General features: G+C 38.4%; 2 protein-coding genes across 4 annotated transcripts; both read left to right on the forward strand.

Moving 5' to 3' along the window:
• The first annotated feature begins 13 nt into the window (after positions 1 to 13).
• LOC113680657 (glucose-fructose oxidoreductase domain-containing protein 1) lies at positions 14 to 3,330 on the forward strand. The gene is made up of 2 exons (XM_027197690.2): positions 14 to 1,967; positions 2,568 to 3,330. The coding sequence occupies exons 1-2, from the start codon at positions 947 to 949 to the stop codon at positions 2,777 to 2,779; spliced, it is 1,233 nt and encodes a 410-aa protein (XP_027053491.1). The 5' UTR covers positions 14 to 946; the 3' UTR covers positions 2,780 to 3,330.
• Positions 3,331 to 3,940: 610 nt separating this feature from the next.
• Positions 3,941 to 24,454, forward strand: LOC113680646 (5-oxoprolinase). 3 transcript variants are annotated; one of them, XR_016184978.1, is made up of 40 exons: positions 3,941 to 4,383; positions 5,355 to 5,546; positions 5,834 to 5,965; positions 6,642 to 6,692; positions 6,995 to 7,050; positions 7,741 to 7,856; positions 8,018 to 8,097; positions 8,524 to 8,573; positions 9,071 to 9,116; positions 9,186 to 9,252; positions 9,632 to 9,720; positions 10,369 to 10,486; positions 10,970 to 11,024; positions 11,427 to 11,514; positions 12,197 to 12,438; positions 13,038 to 13,126; positions 13,292 to 13,373; positions 14,094 to 14,187; positions 14,359 to 14,408; positions 14,504 to 14,642; positions 15,019 to 15,131; positions 15,215 to 15,278; positions 15,944 to 15,997; positions 16,351 to 16,400; positions 16,484 to 16,520; positions 16,782 to 16,892; positions 17,017 to 17,118; positions 17,546 to 17,627; positions 18,104 to 18,196; positions 18,496 to 18,605; positions 18,793 to 18,867; positions 18,976 to 19,032; positions 19,460 to 19,549; positions 19,830 to 19,964; positions 20,084 to 20,233; positions 20,357 to 20,557; positions 21,046 to 21,128; positions 21,495 to 21,655; positions 22,342 to 22,439; positions 23,233 to 24,454. XR_016184978.1 is itself a non-coding variant. In XM_089200393.1 (40 exons), the coding sequence occupies exons 1-40, from the start codon at positions 4,195 to 4,197 to the stop codon at positions 23,404 to 23,406; spliced, it is 3,939 nt and encodes a 1,312-aa protein (XP_089056519.1). In that variant the 5' UTR covers positions 3,941 to 4,194; the 3' UTR covers positions 23,407 to 24,454. The 3 variants fall into 3 exon arrangements, 2 of the variants coding, with proteins under 2 accessions (XP_089056519.1, XP_089056518.1); XM_089200393.1 differs by having other exon boundaries at positions 20,357 to 20,431; XM_089200392.1 differs by having other exon boundaries at positions 20,483 to 20,557.
• The last annotated feature ends 645 nt before the right edge of the window (positions 24,455 to 25,099 follow it).

A 25,099-nucleotide genomic window follows, 5' to 3' on the forward strand; every position in this document is an offset into this window, starting at 1 on the left:
GTGTCAACAAGTTAGATCTTTGATTATTCGACAGTTCCTGTTTTGGCAATACCTCGTACTATGGTGTCACAACCTGGAATAATCATTAATTCGAAACTAATGCTCGCAATTTTAAAATGATTTGCGAGGGGAGAAAGAGGACTTTGTCAGGCTGAGCTTCAAGCCATCTTAACCTTTAACATTAACAGAACAGACAGAGTTAAATCAAGAGCAAGTAATTACTGCAGCAAATATCAGTAAGATTTTTAGCCTGGTTACATTTGGTTGAAAGGTCTATTCGCCTCATTCGACGTGGCCTTTTTTTTTTTTTTTCTTTTTTCGTTTTTGTTTGTAAGTGTTCTAACCGGTAGGTCTGGGGAGAGTCCGTCCAATTGTAGCTCACGTGTAATCATACCCTTCCCTACAGAGTGGAATGGAAGGGAAGGGGAGGGTACGGCTTCATAAGGGCTAATCCAAATATTTTCTCGAATTAATTTCTTTCAAGATGTTTTCTGGCTGAGAGGAAATTTAATCAGTTGTGTCATTTGGAAAAAAAGGCTACCAAATGTCAATGAATGTTGAGGGGCTTTCAAAAGTGTGTGACGCGGACTAAGCACCGAATAGAAACATTGTCAATGTATTTTTTCACATCAAGCCTTTCTTTTTGTTGGATCAGAAGTTAAAACTAGCTGTTTGGCTAAGCTGGGCTAATGTTATAAAACTCGTTCAATGAAGGGTCGGGAAAGAAATCCTGAAAAAGACCCTTACAATTATTTTATATTAAAAAACAAAAAACTAAAACACAACACAACAAAAAAAAAGATGAGGAGGAAGGGGGAGGGGGGATGATCAAACTTCGGTTTGTCTCAACCCAGTCCCTACCGAGAAGTAAATAAGATGACTGCCGTCAGTTGCGAGCCAATGACCTTTTCTTTTCGCCGTGATTATAATTCTGTAACAGATCGAAATGCTTCCCTCGGTCGGTGTCGTTGACACAGGGAACTCATCTCGTATACTTCTGCCGCTTCTACGCTCAGCCGGTTTTACAGTCAGTGGAATATGGGGTGCTTCAAAACAGCAAGCGAAGACGATGGCGGAGGAGTACAAAGTTCCATTCCATACAGTTAAAATAGACGAATTACTTCTGCGTGAAGACGTGGATTTAGTGTGTGTGCTTTGCCCACCTCACGTTCGAGCTGAAGTGGCGGTGAAAGCTCTTTCTATCGGAAAACACGTCCTCTGTGATTCTCCTGTAGGTCTTAGCAAGGATGAAGCTGAGAGAATGGTCCAGGCTGCTCAATATTATCCTAAGCTTCTTTCTCTTGTCAAACACGAACTCAGGTTTCTTCCCGCCTTTATCAAAATGAAGCGATACGTGGAGGAAGGTTTTTGTGGCAAGCCACTAATCTGCGAGTGTAAGATTGAAATGGGTTCATTGCTAGGTAACAATTACACCTGGATGTGTGATCAGGCCATGGGTGGTGGGGTGCTGACCAATCTTGGGGCCCACATCATTGATCTTGTTTCCTTCTTAACCAACCAAAGAGCTGTAGAAGTTCATGGTACTCTAAAAACCTTCATTCCTCAAACAGATGAGGTTTCAGGCTTTCGTCATATATCCAGTGATGACTATACAGCTTTTCAGATGAAACTGAATGGAGGGGCTTTTGCGACAGTTTCTCTTAATGCCCATATTCCAGGACGTTACTCTCAAACTGTCACTATATATGGTACCAAGGGGCAGCTGATCGCGAGGAATGGTAGTTTATATGGAGTGAAGAATGGTGGTAAAGAAGAACTCATTTATGGAGACATTGCCCGCATCCCGGGTATGTTCAATGTGGAGAAACTCCCACCCAGTATCTTTCTGACAGGTCTTGAAGTGTGGGTGTCAGAGATAAAAAGAGCATTTGAAGAATCCATTGATAAAGATGATCGAAGAATTGCTGATCTGCAGACTATTTCCAGTGCAGCTTCATTTCATGATGGTCAGTTTGATATCTTGGATAATACATGGGTAGAAGAGGAGGCACAGGGGTATGGGGAATGGGGGGGGATGGGGGGAGGGACTGAGCCCCTTGAAAAAAACTGGTGGGTCAAAATTCCATATGGTGTAGTGTGGAAGTTATTTTATTTAAAAGATGCACTTGACTTGGCAGAATATCTACCCTTGTGTTTTTCACAATTTGTTTTATCAACATTGTGTATGGGAAGACACCGAGTTGCAGGACTCTTTCTCAGACAACTGCCTACTTATGCGTTCAAAAAATCAGTAGCTAACACAATTAACATGTGGCTTGATTTTTTTTGTCTAACTTGTGACAAGAAATCATAGATTAAGAATCAAATTTTTTTTAATGAAGGCATAATAATAATAATAATAGTAATAATAATAATATTAATAAAAAAAGACTTTAATTAGGGATTTTAAACTAAATAGCCAAAGCTGATGAACTTGTGGCCCTCTATAATTAGCATGTTGCTTCTTAGCTCAATACAAGGTCAGAATCAATAGAGGATGAGAACAACTTCATTCCATTACAGGTGTTTTTAATTAACACTGTGATGACTGTTTCTTCAAATTGCAGGCCTTTATACCAGAACTGTCCTTGATGCCATTATTGAGTCCAGTGGACATGGTACTTGGTGTCAGGTTGAGTTTGTTGCTAATGAAGAAACTGGGGAAATGAAATCAGGCCCTGAGGAGAAGTCAGTGCAAATCATCACTGAGCCACGAAAGGAAAAGGCAGGTGAAAAGAATCTTGCATCTCCTGTACTGCGAAAGATGCTGACTCAGTGAGCTTGGGAGAGTTTAGATAAAGTTTGAAAGAGGATAATTTTATTCAAGCAACTATTAACAAATTTCCAATGCAATTATTATTTCAGCCAGTTTCTTTTTTTTTTTGGCTAACATAAGATATGATGAAGCTTGGATGGAAAAAATGGCACCTTTTCACCTTTCTGGGATGGTTTGTGGTTTCAACCTTTTGAAAGATCTCTGGTTCCATTCTCAAGTTAAAAGTTCAAATGAAAAATAATTTCATCTTTAAAGAGATAATTCAAAAATTTTGTATAGGTATTGGTATTGCTCATTTTCAACTTCAAAAGAACTACCAAGGAAAAGATGCAAGGAGCATCAAAAGCCAGTTATACATTTTACACTACAATGCTTTAAAAACATAGAAATGGCATAGTCTGGCAGTTTCAGGGTGTATTGCTAAACAAAGTATTGAAAAGCTCAGTTTTCCATGTTAAAATTCCTTTACTGTGTTTGAGAAATGTTTATTGATTAATTTGAGAAACAATTTGTACAATTACTTTATAATTAAATAAAGACAGAAGCTCCTTCTATGGCCTTTTCTGACATTTTTGGATTGCATGTCACTAGAAAGAAATCCACAAGTGGGTCTCACTCAACAGGCAATTGTCTGAAAAAGTTTGTACTGCTTGGACAGCAGCGAAAAAAAAAGAATGAATTAATAAAATTAAAACTCAACCCTCTCTTTATTATTCAATACTAAATTAATATTAAAATGTTATTACATTTTACTTTCATTTATCTTTTCTTATTTTGCTATATAAGCTTTTTATAAAATTTGTTTGGTCAAAAAATAACGTATGCTCAGTAATGGGTAATTAGAAGCTTCAGTAATTAAAGTTTCAACGATGGCAACCACATGGAATTTAATCCTCTTAATTCTCAATATGTGCTGATTCTAGAACGAGAATAGTACTTGTTGCTATCACGACTGAGTCACGAGTTGTTTGCTTCAAAACTTATGATTAAGTTTCATTTTCCGAGAAAATACCTCTAAGGGTTCAGTCTGTCATCTTTATCCTGATGATCTTTCTTAATGTACCTCGTAAAACAAAGGTTTTTATGTTAACCAGTTAAGGCTCTGATAGAAGGGGCCTTTTGATTTAGATGATTAAAATCCTCGAAATTACCTCGCCTTTACGAGTGAAACGAGACAATGGCCGAGTTGTTGTGTGATCTCGTGCTTGTCACGCGCTCTGACGTAATATCACCAGTCCCTGATTTACGTAGTGAGGTCACGCGACACGAATGGATAAATAACGACGCTCTTACCAGTTTATTTGTCAGTTTCATGAGAGACTGGTCATGTACCTTCTAGAGTTTACAAACTCTGTTAGTATCACTGGTTTCAATACTTTGTACACACAATAGTTTTCAAGTGCTAGTGAGTTTGAAGAATGTCAAACCGCCAAGATTCGCCCGGTGAGAATCGTGGCAAGTTCAGGTTCGCCATCGATCGAGGTGGGACCTTCACAGACGTTTACTCAGAATGTCCCAACGGAGAAGTAAGAGTGATGAAGCTGCTATCAGTTGATCCTGCATATCCTGATGCACCTAGGGAAGGAATAAGACGGATTCTAGAACAGGTAAAAGTGTTTCTTTGTCTTTAAGCTATAAAAAAGCGAGAAATATAACAACCTGGATTAACTCAGCAATCTCTATAGGTACCAGTTAATTTGGTCACGTGACTAGGCATCGTGGAAGAAGTTATCGAGATTTAAAAACTCTGGCAGGATTTTTAAATTTAGCTTGAAGAGATAACTTAAACTTGCCAATAGTTGACCTATTGAAGATCGTCACGCCGTTACCATTGCTAATATAATTTATTGCTTTATGGTTATTCTGTTATTATAGTAACGTGCGGGAAAAAAAAATGCGAGCTCCGCTTTTAGGCTTGGCTAAATCTATATATTATACCTTGATGGTTTTACAGACTTTTTGATTCTAAGCTTGGTATTTATTTGTATCGTTTTCTACTTTTTGATATTTTTTTTACCATGACCCGTGTCTGGTATCAGTGACACAAACCAGTGATTTAAAAATATTTTAGTAAAGAGCTTTCAAAAATTCTTAAGACTCCTAGCTAGAGGAGTTGATCAACCATCCATACATAACTAAGAATCAGGACTAGATCATGCCTCCTTGCAATGAAACAAATGTAAATATTTCTTTTATTGCAAAGAAACATCAACTATACTTTGGCATTTGCTCTGGTGTGGGACGAACAATTGAAACATCAGCTTTAGAAAATCTTGATGGTGGACAATTTACATTTATCAATGCAGTTGATGACACCAAATTATCCATACATGTTAATGGTTAACAGGGTCCTGCAAAATTTCCGCATAGCCCCGTACTTCCTTATGTATCCATATATGGGGATTTATTATTTAGTGTATCACCAGTAAGATGTGGATACATAATGAAGTATAGGGCTGTGTGGAAATTTTTCCCTTGTCTCCCCTGAAAATTTGGGGAGCTTGTTTTATCATTTGGTAGAATTCCCAATGCTTTCAATTATATGACTAATGGAGAGTGGGTAACTGTTGTTTTTCAGGTGACAGGAGTAAAGATGCCTGCAGATCAGCCAATTGATCCAAAGTACATTGAGTGGATAAGGATGGGGACTACAGTGGCTACAAATGCTCTGTTGGAACGAAAGGGAGAAAGAATGGCTCTGGTTATTACTGAAGGATTCCATGATTTGTTGCATATTGGCAATCAGACAAGACCTAATATATTTGATTTAGTAAGTAATCCTTTTAAAACAGGAAAAAGAAGTGTTTTCATTTTGAGTGAAGGTTGCTAGAGGCTTTCCTATGCCATCAACACTTGTTTAGGCGTTTGGAAGTACAGCCAGGTGCTGGATGACAACAACACAATTTGAATGTCAAAACTGCATGATTGCAAAACTTCCATTGAGCCTTTCTCAACTGAAGATTGTAGTACCTGTGCACTTAAGATTGGATTAGAATTTAAAGAGAAATTTGTTGATATATGATTTCTTACAGTTGATGACTAATTGCTCTTTTACAGAAAGTTATATGTCCAGAGGTACTGCATGAAGATGTTATTGTTGTGAAAGGTAGACTGGTTTTAGAGCAAGATGACAGTAAAATTCAAAGACCACAAAACTATAAAATAGTGTCTGGAAGCACTGGGCAAAAGGTGTGTGTGGCAGATAGCAATGAATTAATTTCAGATTTAAAAGAAATAGTTTTATGACAAACATTAAAATTGTGACTTCCCTTTTATAATTTACAGTTCCTCCAGAATTCTAGTTCGGCTTCAGAAATTCCACTAAAATGCTTCCTTTTTTTCCTACCACTTTAACAGAATTTCAAATGATTTTTCATACATTTGATTGATATTAACATTTGATCAATATTAAAATTTAAATAGGAAAATGCAAGTAAACAAGTCTGTACTTTTTTTTTGCATCTTGTTGGTTTGAGATAAATACAAGTTTTCTAAAGCCATCCTGGAGCATAGTTAAAATCAAAGCAAATACTACCTGGTTTACTTGTTATGTCCAGTTGAAAATAGTCCATTTTACAGTTGTTTGGTTACCAAGCCTTTGAACAGGAGTGAGGCTAAGGGTGACCTTGTTATGATACAAACCTTGCTGCTTTTCAAATATAAATAACTTTGTTATCATGTAAACTAAATACTGGTCTTTATCACAACAAGATCACCCTCAGCTTCACTCTAAATCAAAGGCTTGGCAACTGTGTACATAACTGAGAAATGGCCTACTAACCCAATTTTTTAAATGAGATATTAAATCATTCTTATACACATGGAGAAAATGATGGATGCTTACTATATATATCTTTCTTTGTAGCTTGAAGAGTGGGAACCTTTGGACAAAGGAAAGCTTAGAAAAGACCTACAGGTAATCTTCTGACAGTCTATCAACCTGAACTTCGTTATCTGGATCAGCTGAGAGAATTATCATGTATAATTATAACAAGTATAACAAGTATAACATTTTTATTATAAGTATAACATCTTTATTATAACAAGTAATTATGACTGATTTTAATATAATTATTACTGAATAGATATGCACTAGATACAAGTAATATCACTCAAAAGTAGTGGAATCCTGCATTTGTCATTTCACCGACATTATACAAGTAAAGGTACAAATGAAGAAAACTTGACACTGGAAGAAAACACTATATTTTCTTACAGAGAGTCCTTGATAAAGGAATCAAGAGTTTAGCTGTTGTGCTCATGCACTCTTACATGTAAGTATCTAAATATCTCATAAAGGGGACTGGAATTGAGCATGCTGGCATGTTTGATTATGAAATGTTTTATGGTTGCTTCTGTTACATGCATGATCCTTTAGTGACTCTTGTGAACTGTAGCATTGTTTGATAATGATAATGATGGCAACTAGTCTATGCCAAACAATCCAAAATGGTGCTCACCTGGAAATCCAAACATGTAAATATCGGTTGGATCTGTTTCTACTTTTTATGTTTCAGTTCCAATTTCCTAATTATTTTGCAAAAGGATCTTCATAATACAAGTTTAGGGCCAACATGTAAATATTGGTTGGATCTGTTTCCACTTTTTATATGTTTTGGTTCCCATTCCCCAATTATCTTGCAAAAGGATCTTCATAATACGAGTTTAGGGCCAACTTGTTCCAGCAGTTAGAGCTTCCTTTAAAAAGTTATTTTAACCCACTCTAAGAAGCAACCCAGACCATTTCAATAATTTTGATTTAGGCAATCATTTACATTCTAGTGTGCCCTTTAGAATGATATGAAAAGTAATGTTAACATTGGTGTACAGTCATTTCATGAAGGGATCTATGGTTGTAAGCCGTTTCTTGGATAATTGTCTGGAGAAGTTACTCAATAACTGATAATTCCCTAATGGAAGTTCAAGTGTTAAATCTTACCAGGTATTATTTGTCACATATTCAGGTATGATGTACATGAAAGAGAAGTTGGTGAAATTGCCCTAGAGATGGGTTTTGATCAGGTGTCACTCTCTTCTACAATAATGCCCATGGTTAGGATTGTACCCCGAGGTTACACAGGTTAGTGTTCTTTACAATAGCAAGTTACAACAGTAATTATTATTTGCTCCTTTGCATGAAGACCTTGTGATTTCAGAATCATCAGCTGTTATTGTTATTGCCGTTGTTGTTAGTTTTTTTTTAACAACATATTGAATTTGAGTTTGATTTACAATGTGTAGCTTCTGCCGATGCTTATTTAACCCCTTGTATAAAGAAATATATCAGAGGATTTACAGCTGGCTTTCAAGATGGCATCCAGGTTGGTTGATTGGTTACTGTGTGTGCGAAAATTTTATATATCCAATAAGTTTGAGAGGAAAGGTAACTTGTGCCACTGGCCAAACCTGATGAAAATAAGGTTCTGGGCAGGTATAGCATTTAGATTTGTCTCACTGAATGCCAGTTCACATATCCCTCCGGGACTTCAATCATTATTAATAATATCTCATTTTAAGAAAGCTGTGTTTTTATCCACTCTCAGAGCAGCTTATTGTGAAATCACAGAGTGCAAATATTTCTGGGAAGGGTGGGATGAGGAACCTTGTCTCAAGACAAGATGGTTTATTTGTGTCATTGTCATGTTGTGTGTTTAATAATTTGCCATTGCTTTTGATAACAATGTAGATTGTGAAGCGCAGTGTTATTTTTGTATTACAGTGTTAATTTATGATTGATCTTTTTGCAGGACAAAGTGTTGTTTATGCAGTCTGATGGCGGCTTGACTCCTGTGTCAAAGTAAGTGGTAATTTATAGAAAAGCATTACAATGTTTTTTTTACTGAATAATTATACTTTACCCTCTAACTCACATGATCTCGTGAGTAATTCTCCTTACTGTCTGTTGTAGAGTTCTTGTGATGTTAGTCTGGGGAATTTGGTATTGGATCAACTAGTAATCCCTTAGTTAATATTTTTCTTTACTCTCATTAATTGTCTGCTTGATGTTATATTAATATTGTAAGGAGAAATTCTGTCTTGGTCACTCATGAGAGTTAAAGGGTTAAGTCCTGCTTTCTACCTCAACCTGAATGAAATGAACTGTGTCAACAAAGTTTATAAGTAATTGATATTATTGCCATTTTGTTTATCAATCAATTAATTATTATTGTTATTAATATTGCTATTATACTGTAATTGTAATTTACGGTATGTGTAGTTAAGGAAGTGATATCCACTGGACATTTTAACATGTTTCCAATTAATTGCACAGTAATTTGTAATGTGTTTTTGCAGGTTTTATGGATCAAGGGCCATTTTGTCTGGACCTGCAGGTGGTGTGGTAGGTTCCAAAGTTTTATTCATTTGACTTTTTTTTCCAAAAGGATAATAGAGTTTGCTTTTTGCTCAGGTTGGTTATGCAATGACAACTTTTCACAGAGAGACAGAGCAACCAGTCATTGGATTTGATATGGGAGGTAATAAAAGAATAAAACATTATCATGTTATTTGATCTTGAATAGGTCTGATATTTTTACTGGAAATTTGTTACAGCTAAAATGATGGTAAAAGTAGTGTTAAGAATGTGTCTCGATTTTCAATTTAATTATATTGCACCAAATGTTTGAAGAAAGAGTGCAGTCCCAAATTACATTGATTGAGATGATTCAGTGAGAATTTTTTTTGTGATGCAGTGTCTCCTATAACAGTAATTTGTCCTAGCTAGACTTTCTTCACATCCTAGATTTAAATCTCAACATATTCCTAAATAGTTCTTACCAAAGTTATGTAATGTCCTAGTTAAGTATTTTTTTGCAGCTGCATACTGGTGAGTAACTATACAGTTTTTTTCTTCAGGAACATCAACAGATGTGTCTCGATTTGCTGGTCAATATGAACATGTGTTTGAGACAACAACAGCAGGAATCACTATACAGGCACCGCAGGTATGAGGTTTGGTTTGGATAATTTTCATCCTTTCTCATTGTGGTATCTCAAGAACTCTGAATTCTGACACCCATAGTTTCATGTATGAATTGTTCTGTTATCCATCAGATCTCCATTTAATCAAATACTTTCAGATATTACTAGAAAAGGGAAAACTTAATTTAAAGTAACATGATATCATCTGAAATGCTGAAATGCAAACCAGAGTAAGAAGTGTATCTTGGTCTGTCTGGTACTCACACAAGTTTACTTTTTTGGAGTCAAAACTTCAAAGTATACAATTATGACAACAACTTATGCATTGAATATGAAAAAGAAAAATTGTAGTCCTTCCTTGGAATAGTTCATTTTACAGTTGCATGCTTGGTTGCCAAGCCTTTGAACAGGAATGAGGCTAAGGGTGACCTTGTTATGATACAAACCGTACTGTTTTTCTAATGTCGTCATGCTAAGTACATACTGGTCTCTATCACAACATGGTCAACTTCAGCCTCACTCCAAATCAAAGGCTTGGAAACTAAGTACACAACTGCAAAATGGCCTATTAAAAAACCACTCAGAGAAATCAGTGGACTGAGTTACCAACTGAAATTTGTTAATATGAACTGGTCTTGAAAGACTGTTTTTTGTGATAACTGTTTTTGTAGCTGGACATCAACACTGTGGCAGCAGGAGGTGGATCTCGCCTATTTTTCAGGGCGGGGCTATTCGTTGTTGGACCTGAGTCAGCCAGTGCCCATCCAGGACCTGTTTGTTACCGAAAAGGTGAGTTTATGCTCACAAGTAGAACAGAAAGGAAGAACAAATGGTTTGCTTTTTTCTCCTTTTTCTACCTGGTCTCCTTGCAAGCCATCTTTAACCCTTTACTCCCTAACGTCAGTATGAATATTCTCCATACTACTCTCCAGACATTTCCTAGGGTTCTGACAAGGAGAATTTGTTCAACAATCAAAAGCTTCTTTAGTTGGTGATTATCTCCTTTATTCTCATGACCTTAATGTTTGATTCAGGGGTGATGTTGTAAGGAGAAATTAGATGTTAGTCACTCTTAGGTGTTAAAGGGTCATGGCTCATCACACAACACTCTCTCCTCCTCCCTCCCATCCCCTAAGGGAACTTTGTGACTTCCTTTCCCTCTCCATGCTTTTACCAACACCCGTCTATGGTGACTCATTATAATTGTAATTAGCCAAGAGTTTAGAAGGCAAAGTTAAAAGAAGCAATTTCAAAATCTGTTAATTTTCCTAGGTGGTCCATTGGCTGTGACAGATGCAAACCTAGTGCTTTGCAGAATTCTACCTGAGTATGACGTATATGCTGTTCTTTTATGAAATCATAGCTTTTTTACAGAAATTAAAAAATTTATGGTTTAACAAGGGTTGTCTAGATGCTCTCACTTGAGACTATGAAGAAAGCAGGCGAACAAGATGTAGTCTAGGAAGGAAAAACGGTGGGACTCCTTCCCAGATTTCTGCCGTCTTTTTCGATGCCACGGGCCAGTTACAAGTTTCAGCAACTATAATTTCGTAGCTAAGTTTCTGCAGTATATTTCACGTAGCCATAACCTTATCACAACAGAGCTTTGTACTGATTCGACCGGCTTCATGTTCTATTACATGTAGGCATCGAAGGGTTTAAAATTAAGATACTATTGTTTAGTGGTTAATGTTTAATATCGCTGTCTTCGTAACGCCCTTTTCAACAGATTTTTTCCAAAGATTTTCGGTAAAAACGAAGACTTGCCATTGGATTTCGAAGGTTCTCGGGCAGCTTTTAAGAAGTTAACAGAAGAGGTAACACTTATTTACATACATGTTTTGGTATTACTTTCCTTGAAGTAAGGAAAGAGTCGTTTACGCCATTTCAAAAAGGAAACAAACACGCTAAGAAGACGCACAGCAAACAGTTTCTTAAATAATCATGTATTGTAAAATTTAAAAGCTCCTACAAGATGACAGATATCAGAGCTGTCTGTTGGGAAGCAATTAGTTGTCTTTCAGGCCGAGCTAAAGGGTGCGGGAATGTTTGCAAAAATGTCTTTGGAAAACTGGAAGTTGTAGAAGAGGAACCTTTTGATGGCCATTTCCAGTTTTCGAAATTTTAGCATACTGTTCCTTTACTCCACGCGGGGACACAGTCACAAATGAAGATTACTCAAAAACGAAACAGGTTCCCCTGTAGAGCGCTTTTCTATTCAGTGCCGTGAATTCAAAACGAAAGTGTTTACATTAGCCAAGCAGAAACAAATATAACAAAAGAATCCCATACAACCTTAGATAGATCAGCCGAATGGACCTTAAGCGAGAAAACGCAAGTGACCAAGTTGAGGTTAGGTGTGGTTTTACATCTATTTTTCGTAGAGGATGGTGTGCCATATCAGGTTACTGTCGACACCCATTGGATTATTGTTTCATTCGAACGGCCCCATGTTATTAACTTATTTCTTCAGCTAATTTTTTCTGTTTTCTATTCCAGGTAAATGAATTCCTAGCCTCCCAGGACGACGGCGCAAAGAAGGATCCTTTAACGGTGGAACAGGTTGCCATGGGGTTCATTACAGTTGCTAACGAGACCATGTGTCGACCAATCAGAGCGCTTACTGAGGCCAGAGGCCATGACACTTCACGTCATGTTTTGGCTTGTTTTGGTGGGGCCGGTGGCCAGCATGCTTGCTCCATTGCACGGTCCCTGGGAATGTCATCTGTGTTCATTCACCGGTAAGGAGAAAACATCAATTTTTCGCAATTCATGCAAAAAGAGGAAAGCATTCGTCATTCTTCACCTCAACCGCCTTTTTGGTCCATGAACACTTTCTATTGAGTACAAGAAGTTATTCTGAGTTGCTTTCCTTTTTCTTCACCTAGCTTTTTGATTGGTTCTTGTTGAACATTAACGCGTTTGGTTTTCACTTTGAGTTCCCATTGGCTCGTTGTGAAATTTTTTCCGTTGTTTTGATTGGCCGTCTTAATTCCGTTGGGTTTGGTGTTAAAAGCGCCCTCATTTACGTTTTGGCATTCGACACTACTGGGTCAGGATTACACAGATACAGACCAAGGATACGTTTTTTACGGCGATGACGAGATTTAACGGATGGGGCTGTCGGCTTTATCGCCCTCTCTGTGAATAGTGAAAGAGCATTTGTAATACACCCCACAAATATAGCACCACAGATTCTTTAGAAACTTACCCCCGCTATTCATATTGAAAACTAGCTGAGACTGAAACTGTAACTCAAGGCTAATATTTAAATAAACTGTTGTCTTACTCAATCCATTATTACAAATAAACCGAGAACTGATACAACTTTTTCAAACAGATTTGGTGGTATTCTGTCCGCGTACGGACTGGCCTTAGCAGATGTGGTTCACGAGGCGCAGGAACCGTGTGCACGTGAATACAATAAAGGTAACAGGCTAATGTTTCTTTTATATGATTTGAGTTCAGTAAAACGTCCAGCATTCTGCGAAATGTTCTAGGTGACAAGAACTAGTTGTTATTCGCCGTTGTCTACCTTGAATTATTAATCAGAGTCTTTTTGTCTGACTGACTTTTTTTTTTTTTTTTTCACAGAGTCGTTTGGCTATTTGGATGAACGAATTGACTTTTTGATGCAGAAGTGTGTCGAGGAACTAAAAAGCCAAGGGTTTGAAGAGTAAGTGTTGCTTTCCTGCATTTCGTGGTTCGGTTGTTCACAGATAAAACTGTGGTCACTCTATCAATCACTTTTAGTGGAAGGGTGTTTAAAAAGAAAAAAGAAAAAAGAACTACAATGTGTACCGCGCAGGATAGTGATCGATCATTCACTCTAGAACCTTATGGCTGATTCTTACCTTTTTCCCTCTACGCGCCCTGTAGAAGTTGAGCGGACACTCTCTCTGGGTACCAGGGTCGACCCCTGTGCAGGGCGTGGAAGGAAGAAGTTAAGAGCTGGACCATGGAGCTGATAGTTAAGCACCTAAACTCTTCCCTTTTTGCTCTTTATAGGGGTTGAGCTCCGATGAGTGTTGTTGGGAATGCGAAAGGGTAGTTTGACGTTTTCAGTGTGCTATAATGAGGCTTGACTGATTGGACAAATAAAATAAAATCTTGATTTGGTGCAATAACTTAGCTCGAAATTTACGATCTCTTTTACTCTATCTTCTGGCAAGACGCCTTGGTCAAAGTTGATGCCGGCAGTAAGTAAGAAATTGGCCACATATGAACCACAGTATTTGATATCAATCGCCAAAGCGTACTCTTTCTGCTTAGTAGTTGGGCATCCGGCAAACAATCTCTACGGTGGGTTCGAATTTCCATGACCCCAAATTTTAACTTTGTCCAAAGTAACTTAAAAGCCTTAAATTACGTTTTGCTTTAATTAAAAAATTTTAAGGAACCAGATCTCCACAGAAGCATTCCTTCATATGCGGTACAGTGGAACAGACTGCGCGCTCATGTGTACTGCTGATCCTCAGAAAGACACAAAGGTAGGACTTTTTTGTTTACCTCATCTCCAGCTTAACCTGGTTTAAAAAAACAATTCTGCGTCTTTTTTGCTCTAAGTGAACAGTTTCGTCATTTACGATGACCATTGATAAGGAAAGTCGCGACCAAACGGGAATCAAGAAAAAGTAGTATTGATTGCTTTCTTTTTCTAGGAAGGAGAAACCTGTCGCCATGGTGATTTTGGACAGGCGTTTAAGGAACGGTAAAGACTTTTATACTAAAATGATTTTGGCTTTTCATGTATATTTCCCCCTTAATTTAATCTTGAATTTTTTTTTCTTCTATTTATTACTGTAGATACGTTCGGGAATTTGGTTTCACGATACCTAACAGACAGATCTTAATTGATGACATCAGAGTGAGAGGGACTGGACACTCTAAGACATCCGTATCACATGAAATACCAAAAGCGAGCACCCCTCCCCCGGTGAAAAAGGTATTCTTAAGAACGTCTTTCAGATTTAAGTTTACACCCATGTCTCATGGATAAGATTCTTAAGGGAAAAATCGCAGATCCAATGAAATCTTAATAAGAGAATTTCAACTCTTTGAATCTGATTTTGAGTAATTCTACCCTTCTGGCTGCCAAAAATTTCCTTGCAAATAAGTCAAGAGAAAATGGTCTGGTAACTTGCTGACCGATTTCTCTATTCTCATTCCCTGTCTGTTGGATGAGACATTGCAATCTTGGGGAGAAGTTACATGTCAATCACTGGGACTTTTAGAGGCAGCTAAGTTGCCATCAGGTTGAGGTTTCTTTGGAATAGCCACGAAAATACAAGGTCTGCTTACGCTTTTCTTTCTTACACTAGACAACGAAGTGTTACTTTGAAGATGGTTTTCATGACACGATGGTGTACCTCCTTGAGGAGTTGTCCGCTGGCCAGCTTCTTGATGGACCGGCCATTATCGTAAACAATACCAGGTGAACGAGGTTTAAAATGAACCACACATTAATCACAAACAAACACAAGAAGAGTATTTATTAAATTGATGTTTGTTTTTCAGTACCGTTCTTGTTGAACCACAATGCAAAGCGTCTATCACTTCATCAGGAGATATCAAGATTGAGGTTTTGTTTGCTTTATTAGTAAATTGGCATATTGTCTAATGGAAAGCTTCCCGACTAATTTTTGATGTTCTTCTAAGCGAATTGTGTGTTGTGAAAACAGTGCATGGTTTGGGCGAGACATGAATAGGCACTAAGGTAGCAGTCGATGCGCTTCCTTAAAAACGCCTGCTTTGCAGCTCTCTGATCTCGCCGCTGCTATATGCGCCAAGAGGCGCGGCGGGCAGTAAGTAAGTTGCAACTTTCTTGAACCATTTGCTTCCTTCTCCTCGCACGAAACTCCATCTTGAATCTGGAAATGAAACAGAAGTGGTGTAACGCGTTTAACGTTCTAAACTTAACTGCAATGTTCATTACACGACATACTGGGTCTGAAAATTACATACAAGTTTAACTTAACAAAGATAGTCTTTTCTGAGCACCTCTCAGTTGGGCGTCAAAAAACCAAAACGAAAGTAACAACCACGTTCCATTAGAACAAAGGACATTATCATGAAACATCTGAGAACTCAAAATGAAAACCGCAGTTAAAAGGGACTGAAGTGAACTAATGTTGTGATGAGATTTCGTTTTTCTTCTTCTGCACGAGAGGGTGGTGCAAAATTTCCAAACCAATCACACAACGTAATTGAATATCACTTACCAGTATGGTCGATACTACTTTTTAGATTGGAGGAAACCAAGGCAAAAAGAGTATTGGAACAGAACTAGATGCGATTCAGGTACTGTTTGAATCAATTTTATGACTAGCTTATGTGAGAGTAACGTTTCTGAATTCTAAGGTTGTTGCATAAGAAATATGGGCATTCTATTTGCGTTAACTACGTTATGGATTCAAAGGGATGTAAACAGCCACTTGGTCAGATACAATGATTCTTAACAAATACTACGTACAGTTTCCAAGGTTGTGTATCAATGTCCTCAGGGTGCAGATGTCGGTGGAAGGGTCACACTAAAAAAAAAGTTATCTCTGTGCCTCCGAGGCAGTTCTTTTAAGGTGTTCTCCTCCATGTAACCTCTGTCACAGAACAGTTTGCTTGTATTTCGTGATTAGTTTCATTCTTTTATTTCTCAGCTTTCCATATTTTCCCATCGTTTTATGAGTACAGCTGAGCAGATGGGCCGGTGAGTAAAATGAGATTTATTTCAACTCTGTGGTGAGTTTTTACACAGAATACCTGATTCTGTTTTTTTCTCGCATTCGTCAGAGTTCTTCAGCGTACATCAATTTCAACTAACATCAAGGTGAGATATAATACTGAATGTTATTTCGTTAAATTTTTCGTATCTATCTCAGGGACGTTTTGGCGTTCAAGGTTGGTCTATTGCTTTAAATGGTTTTGTTTCTGCGGTTGAGACTAACTTTTTAGTTTATTCTGAACTAACTTGAATCCAAGTCACCGATCTACGAGACCTGATACAGAGGGGCTGAGTTTCTATCATGGCTTCTTTGGTCAATGGAGTAGAAATTTCCTGATTACAGTTATACCTTTTCACTTTTTGCAGGAGCGACTCGACTTTTCCTGTGCTATGTTTGGACCAGATGGAGGCCTGGTTGCCAATGCCCCACACATCCCAGTTCATCTCGGTTCCATGCAGGAAACTGTGCAATATCAGGTTTAAACAACACTATTTTCAACTAAATACTACTTAATAATTTTTTTAATTTGATCTATGTCGTTTTATTGCCTTCTTCGTCGAGATTCTTTCATGGCTAATCATGACCTGAAATTCTTTTTAGATTCGCACTTTAGGAGATGATCTGAAGGAAGGTGATGTTTTACTCAGTAACCACCCGAGCGCAGGCGGGACACATCTTCCAGATTTAACTGTCATCACCCCGGTAAGGAAGATATTCGATCCAGAGAATTATAAAGTCTCCTTTTTAGGACACCTATGGACCCACAGTTAACACGACCATTACAAAAACCGCTAAACCTAAATTTCACACGAAGCTTTAAAAAAAAGTGGCTTGGGTGGAAGCAACTTAGGTCTTATTTTCGAAACTTACGAAATCGAATCACATAGGAAAAACATTCGATTAAAAGAAAATTTCCAAGGTAGATAGACATCCTAAAATAAAGAATTTTCTGATAGGGATAAAGCATGGTGCACACGACAACCAGCTTATCATGCTACGCTTATTAGACGAAAAAAATTGTACTCTGGCGCAATGCAAATTCACAGATTTAGAATCAGTATGGAAACAAAATTTTGATTTAACTAAGGAAGACTCAGTTGTCTCTCGCTCCTTTTCTTCTGCTGTTCAGGTTTTCTATCCTGGTCAATCAAAGCCCGTGTTCTTTGTCGCAAGCCGTGGCCATCATGCAGATATCGGAGGATCTGCTCCAGGTCTGTACCAATCCTTTTTAGCTTATCAGAACGATATTGACTGTCAAGAACTATTCAGCGTTCACAAACTCCTTAACGTATGTCTTTTAACACAAGATTCCGTACAATGATTTTGATTAGCTCTTAGGTGAGGCATTTTATGAAGGCTCTTGAGGTTCATTTACAAGAGTTTTTGTTGTTGTACTTTACGCTAGACTCTCGATCAGTAGAGACACGAGCACTGAACGGCTGGGATCTGGGAAACAAGAAATGCACTTTCCTCTTTCCCAGGTCCTAAGCACTTCTCTCGATACCACGATAAAGAGCCCGGAAAAGGTTATTGTTGCTGTTGCTTCTTCTCCTGTATTTGTTTGTTTCGTCCATTTTTGAGCGCAGATGTTATCCTGTGTGTTGGAATTATCCTTATGTTTGTCTCATAAACCTTTTCTATATTTAAACATATGAGAAAACATTTTATACATTTTTTTCCCTTACAGGGTCCATGCCGCCTGATTCACATTCCATATTTGAAGAAGGAGCCGTGTTCAAATCATTTAAAATAGTTAAAGGAGGTGTCTTTCAAGAAGAAGGTACAACGTTACTTGTCGAACTCGGTACCTTGCATCTCCAACTTTAAACTCAGGCACTCTTCTCTGATAATGTGCTTTTGAGCTTCAATGTTGAATGATAACTTAATGCTCGCCAACGCAACTAAGTGAACAGATACCGATAGAACGTTTTCTAGCATAGAAGGTTGCCCTTTTTTATCCAGAGTCACAATAGAACTTCGAACAGCAGTTAACGTCCAGATTCGAAATGACCCGTAGTTGTATTGTGAAGCGGACAAGGGTCAATCCAGTAATTTTAATCTGACGTCTTCGTTCTACAGCACTGATTGAAAAGCTTATGGAGCCCAGCAAGCATCCCGGATGCAGTGGAACGCGCAATCTCCATGACAACCTGTCTGACCTTAAGGCCCAAGTGGCGGCTAATCATAAGGTACGGGCATGTTTAGTCCTCTCCCTCCCCTCCCCTCCCCTAGCCTTCCATCTTTTAATAGTCTTATATTTAAATTCAATCGAGTTTAATTACACAGGTGACTATAGAGACGTGTGCCCTGTGATTGGGCGATGATTATGTGACATCTCGGCTGGTTAATAGCAAATTTGATATTTTTACTTTATAGGGGATCAAACTGATTAGTAGCTTGATAGAAGAATACAGCCTGCCCGTGGTGCAGGCATACATGAAGTATATTCAGGTAAGATTCCCAGAAGCTGTTCCAACGAAATATAAAAGTGACTTGGTCTGTGTTGAAGATTGTTTTAATAATTCTTATTTCAGTGAATTTTTTTTGCGTTTATTTTAGCATAATGCCGAAGTTGCTGTTCGAGAAATGCTGAAAGATATTGCTGCAAAAACTAAGGTGAGGAAATATGACAGAACTACACGAACAGTGAATGATTGCATAGGTATTGTTTCACTGCGTCCTGTGATTGGTCTAGAAACGCGCCATTCTTTCAGCCAATCAGATACAAAACTTAAACCGATCGTGACTTGGTCATTCGTGTTTTCCCGCGCTTCAGGTCGACTACGTCATATCCACTTTGTGTTCTCATTGGCTCTATGTGATGTTTTTCTTGCTCTGATTGGTTTCTGTGACTAGCTTTAATTGGAAAAAGCTCTTTGCAGTAGAATTAATCAGGAAACCTTAGGTAACAGCTATTGATGCACAGCAAAAAGAGAGGGATATCCGTCTTTCTTTACCCGAAAAAATTTGACATTTCATCTTGACAAATCTTTTGCGGGTAGAGTTTTTATTTGTGGCTTTTGTTTTCCTGTTAAATCGGCAGGAACGCACCGGAAAGACAGTACTATCCGCCGAGGATCACATGGATGATGGATCGCGAATTAAACTTACAATTTCCATCGACGAGAAAGAGGTAGATGGTCTTCACATGAGGACGTGGAATTCTAGTTCAATATAAGATTTTTAATGGTATCCATAACCAAATCAATTGTCCAACTATACTGGGGCAGAATTTTGAAATTTTAAGGTCATTCAACAAAGTTCTCAGTCTTCCAAGACTGAACGGCCTCCTGTAACGTTAATTTAAGTGAACAACTTTCTTTGTTTAAGACTTGTACTCAGTGTGAAAAATAAAGCTGTAAAGGTTTCAGCGAAGGGTACTTTTCGATGAAGTTATTATTATTTCGTTTCAGGGCAGCGCAGTATTTGACTTCACAGGAACTGGGCCCGAGATGTACGGGAACTGTAATGCACCTCGCGCCATCACCTTTTCTGCCATTATTTACTGTCTGCGGTGCATGGTCAAACACTCGATACCGCTGAACCAGGTAATTATAAGCTGCGTCTGTTTTCCTTGCGTTTATCTAGATAATTTACCAAATCCTTCAGAGGCTTCAATACTATGAAAATTTTTAGACCCGTCAACACTGTTTTTTCCCTCCTTCAGGGTTGTTTGGCGCCAGTAAAAGTGGTTATTCCGCCTGCTAGCGTTTTGGATCCAACGGAAACTGCGGCAGTTGTTGGCGGGAACGTATTGACCAGTCAGCGAGTTGTTGACGTGGTGCTGAAAGCCTTTGAAGTGTGCGCTGCGTCACAGGTTAGTGAGAAGTCACGTGTTATGTCACTTGCCCTAGAATGTCTCGCACATTTAATTTCAACTTATAGCCGCAAAGCCTAAAAGGAATGTGTACTACTGACAGCGAGGTATCGCTTTGTATAGGGATGTATGAACATAACCGCGTTTGGAGATCAGCATTGCCAGTATATTGAGACAATCAGTGGTGGATCCGGGGCGGTAAGTGTGTGTTTTATTGTCTGTCTAATTCACTTTCCACCTGTGTGACAGGGCTGTATGAATAACACGACCTTTGGCGACGAAGGATGCGGCTACTACGAGACAATCTGCGGAGGATCTGGGGCGGTGAGTTGTTTCCACTAAGGATTTTAAGTTACTGGTCACTTAAGGACGAATGATCTGATCAGTTATGTGAAAGATAAGTGTTCAATTGAGTGTCGAAAATAATCCAGCTTTGTATGGTTTTGCTACATTTGGCTCTTTGATAAATCCGGAAAACCTGTCGTCCAAACAGATACAAAAGTAAACCAGTCGTAACTTGTTAATGCGTGTATGGCTGCTGGTGTTGTTGACCTTTGCTCAGATTGGCTATTTCTCTTATGGAGGTTTGGTTTTACGAATCTCAATCGAAAAGCGCTCCACAGTCTTTCTTGTTTGTTCCCTGCAGCAAACTTGAGATTTGTTTGTTGTTTGCCTTTCTTTGACCTATATTTATTCAAATATCTTATTGGTGGCCGAGTAAAAACAAATGAGTACTTTTTCAAAAAATTGTAGACATAAATGTAGATGATACTGTGTTAATTTTTGAAAGAAGGTGCCTTTCTTCTTCGCAGGGACCCACATGGGACGGACGCAGTGGAGTTCATGTCCACATGACAAACACCAGGATCACAGATCCAGAGATAATCGAAAGAAGGTAGCTTAGTTGATAATTTTCACGAGAATAACGGCTAGCCCGGGGAACAGTGGGAGGATGAGATGCTACGCGGCCTCAGTCTCGATTATTTTCCAAATTTTTTCAACATATTTACCTCGAGATGTGTGTCAGATTTAAAGGAGAATTACTAATTAGATATTGGGACTCAAAAGAGGAAAGAACAAAATTTGTACAAAATACGAAAAAGAAAAAACGTAGTTCAGAACACTTGGCACATTCTAACTCCACAAGGATTAGTTGGGTTAGGGCAAACTAGTGAAGGCCTCGACTTGTTTGTTGTCACTTGAAAAGGTTTAGAAAGAGTAAGCCTGGGCTCTAGACTGATATGTTTTCCGCCCTTGCTAGGTTTCCAGTGATTCTACGCCGTTTTCATCTCAACCCCGGTACTGGTGGGAATGGTTTTCACAGGGGTGGAGACGGTGTTATACGCGAGCTGCTGTTTAGAAAAGAGCAAGTTCTTTCTCTTCTTGGTGAGAGAAGAGCATTTCGACCTTATGGACTGAAAGGTAAGTCTTGAGGAAAAACGCAACAAACCAGGAAAGAAATCGAAAATCTTCCTTTGAATTACTCAAAATGGAGTAAATGTCAACCATTCAAAACCGTTTGCTGTGTATTTTAGCCACTTCGCCTCCAAGAGTTCTTCGTTCATAAATTCTCATAACCATTTTATAAACTGTCCTATAGACAGGTATGGAGATTTAAGAAAGTTATCAATTAAGAGATTTTGTTTTGATGTGCCACCAAATTCTGAGGGAAAGACAATTGAGAAATATTAGGTGTTATTTATAGGATAATCATCCCCAAGATCTTAACCTAAAAAGCGAGAAGAACTTATTTCATTGGGTAACTTTTCTTCCAACACATGTTGAATATAAAATTGGCCCTAGCAGCATCCCTTGGGATAAACGTGCCTTACAACGCTTTTGTCGTAAGAAACTGGGCAAGCATTGAAAGCTAGATGAAAGAGAGTTTTTTACTCCTCCAGTGATTTAGTAAGAGCTGTGATTTACTCATTGCAAGAGAATGAAAGTTGTCCTAACAGCACGATAAAAATTAAAGGAAAGAGCAGAAGAAAATACTCAGTGTGTGAGAGGACTTTTGGGAAGATGACTTCCTTAGTTACTACAATGTTACGTAAAGTTGTGTTTTCATTTGATAACGTTTGCTAAGGCAAATACGGGTTTTATTACAGGCGGTGAACCGGGCAGTCCAGGTTTAAGCCTGCTACTTAAGTCAGATGGTCGAATGATAAATCTCGGAGGCAAAGCATCGGTCAAAATGAAGCCAGGGGTAAGTACTACAAAGCGAAGCTTCCGCATCAGTCGTTAACACCTGGGTATAGACAATCTCGAGCCCAGGGTCATTTAGCCTCTTTGCCATCATTTGGCGACCTTACTGCTGACAAGGAGCCGGAATGATCGTGGGCTCGAGATAAGGGTTTGGATGATGTTGGATAATCAGACATGGTTTGATGCTACTCTGGTTTACAGATTTAATGAATGTAACCGAAGAAGCTACAATATATAGACCCAACGTTTCGACACAGCTGTCTAGTGCCTTTATCAGGGCACTAGACAGGAGACACTAAACCCAACCTTTCGACACTCCTGTCTAGTGCCTTCATGAAGGCACTAGACAGGGGTGTCGGAACGTTGGGTCTATGAATTGTAACTTCTTCGGTTACATTCATTAAATCTGTAAACCAGAGTAGCATCAAACCATGTCTGATTGTCCACCTGGTTGCCGTGTGAACTTTAATATATGTTGGATAATGTTATGAGAGGGGATTGGGGCAATCAGAAACCTCAAAAGTGGACAAAAACTTTTAAAACCAAAAAAACAAGCACTCAGAAGAATAAAAAAGTCGAGGTGGAGAAATTCTATCCAAGAACGAAACAAGCAGACAACGGAACTGAAACCAAAACCTGTTCATTAGGATCGAGACTTTAAACAAAATGTCTCAGAAGGGAAAAACCGAAGACTGAGACCGGAAATACCGGATAACTGATCACACTGATGATCCAAAATCAAAAACGCAATTCCTTTCTGATTTACTGATCTAGAACCCTTCTTTCTCCGTTAGGACTGTTATCGTGTCCAGACTCCTGGAGGTGGTGGTTACGGAACACCAACAGGAAGTTTTGGACAAGAAAATAGTGTGGGTGATCCCCCGTCAAGAAGTGACCAGGAAAAACCTCAACATTTTGCAGCGTGTGGAAGCTTACACAACTACAAGATGATGCAAGAGTCGGCTTAATGATATAGACGCTATTCAGTACTAAACCAACCAATCCAACAATTCTTATCTCTCGCTTTAATCTTTCATCTCACTGAATAGAGGGCTCAGATTCAAATTAAATTTCATAATATTGACGGTACCTGCAAAAATTCAACATTAGAGCGTGAAAGATAATTTCTTTTCCTAAGCCTCGGTTGCAAAATTTAATGGCGGTTAACGGAAGGTGCGAAGACGAAGAAAGAACGCCTGGTGACAGCCGTGGCAGGAAAAGACAGTACAATTTTTCTGGTGGATCAACTTTGTCGCCAGGGCCTTCTCTGTTGTCAAAATTACGGCGGGTCGAAGGTAAACGAGAAGCTCCTGGGGACGGGTCTAATGCGCGATGTTTGTAGTGTTACGTCATCAGCTGATTTAGAATTTCTTTGGGAGATCTGACAACTGTTCAGTGCAATTGAGCTGAGGAAAGAATTTGATCCAATACAGGGGAAGTACTTACAGCTTTTTCACTTTTGTTAAGGGGATTGCTCGTTTTAGTGGTCATTATAAAGTGTGGGTGGTTAATTTTTAGTAGTTCAGAAAGGAAGAATAACAATATTGCACTGAAATTTAGAAAAACCATAATTTATTGCAAAGCACAAATCGTTCAACTTGGAGTACGGGGGTTGACAAGTTTTTAGATATCCACCGATCAAAACTTTTACGCATGGTTATCATATAAGGATCATTTAATAAAGAAAGAGTAGGTTGAAATAACAACAGAGGGCAGTCACCACTAGCTTGAAAAAAAACAAAAACAAAAGCAAAGTAAACTAAACAAATAACGGAAATGGATTCATTTCAAACAATTTTAATTCTACCTTCGGTCAATGTCTCATTTTGAATGAATATAACTGAGTTCTAAATTTCTCAGCATTTAAGTCTCTAAAATGTCATGCTGGATTTTTTGTCATAGCAATGATAAAGATAACACGAATGAACATAACCTGAGATTTTTTTCAGGTTGGCAGGATTAATTAATTCTCCCCAAGGCAAGATTAAGATTAAAATTCTTCTTTGTTTCTTCGAAGTTTACGGACCAGTTATGCGCCGGTTTTTCCCAACGGGCCGTCCTGGACTTTTCACTTTGTATCTTCATTTATTAATCTTCATTTTCAAAACAGGCCAACCATTGCAAATTTAGAAAACGTGACTTCGAATAACCTAACAATAACCAAGTATGCTAAAAAATGAGATGATTGCTGAGCACATGTGCACAGCCTAGCTCCGCAACCACACCTGCGTGACCTTCGGCGCAACGGAGGGCCCAAACACGGTAATTACAGCTGTTAAGCGTCAACATCTTCAAATGAAGTCTACTGCACTTCACTGCGTACAAAACCTTTCCAATTAAAATGAAACAGGACAGGACTTTTGGAATAGTTCTGCTTCAGAATAGAGATCAATAGTGAGTGAAATGGAGGTATTGGATTAAGGTAAGAAACAACTTGAGCCACGGTTGTTTAAGAACACAGATGCAAACAGTCAAGGCAAATTTATGTCAGTAGGCTTCGCCAATCGCTTACATAAGTTAGGAAAATAATAATTTCTCCGAGCTTAGAGCGAGGCGACTAGGTATAGTCTGTATTCATTTGCGTATTTACAAGGGTGGAAACAAGATCCAACGAGATTTAACTTGCTGAGTGTCATTTTTCTCTATTTTTCTTAATCCTGG

The sequence above is a fragment of the Pocillopora damicornis genome, chromosome 3 (genome assembly GCF_964200805.1).
Source record: "Pocillopora damicornis chromosome 3, jaPocDami1.2, whole genome shotgun sequence".
Taxonomy (NCBI): Eukaryota; Metazoa; Cnidaria; class Anthozoa; order Scleractinia; family Pocilloporidae; genus Pocillopora; species Pocillopora damicornis.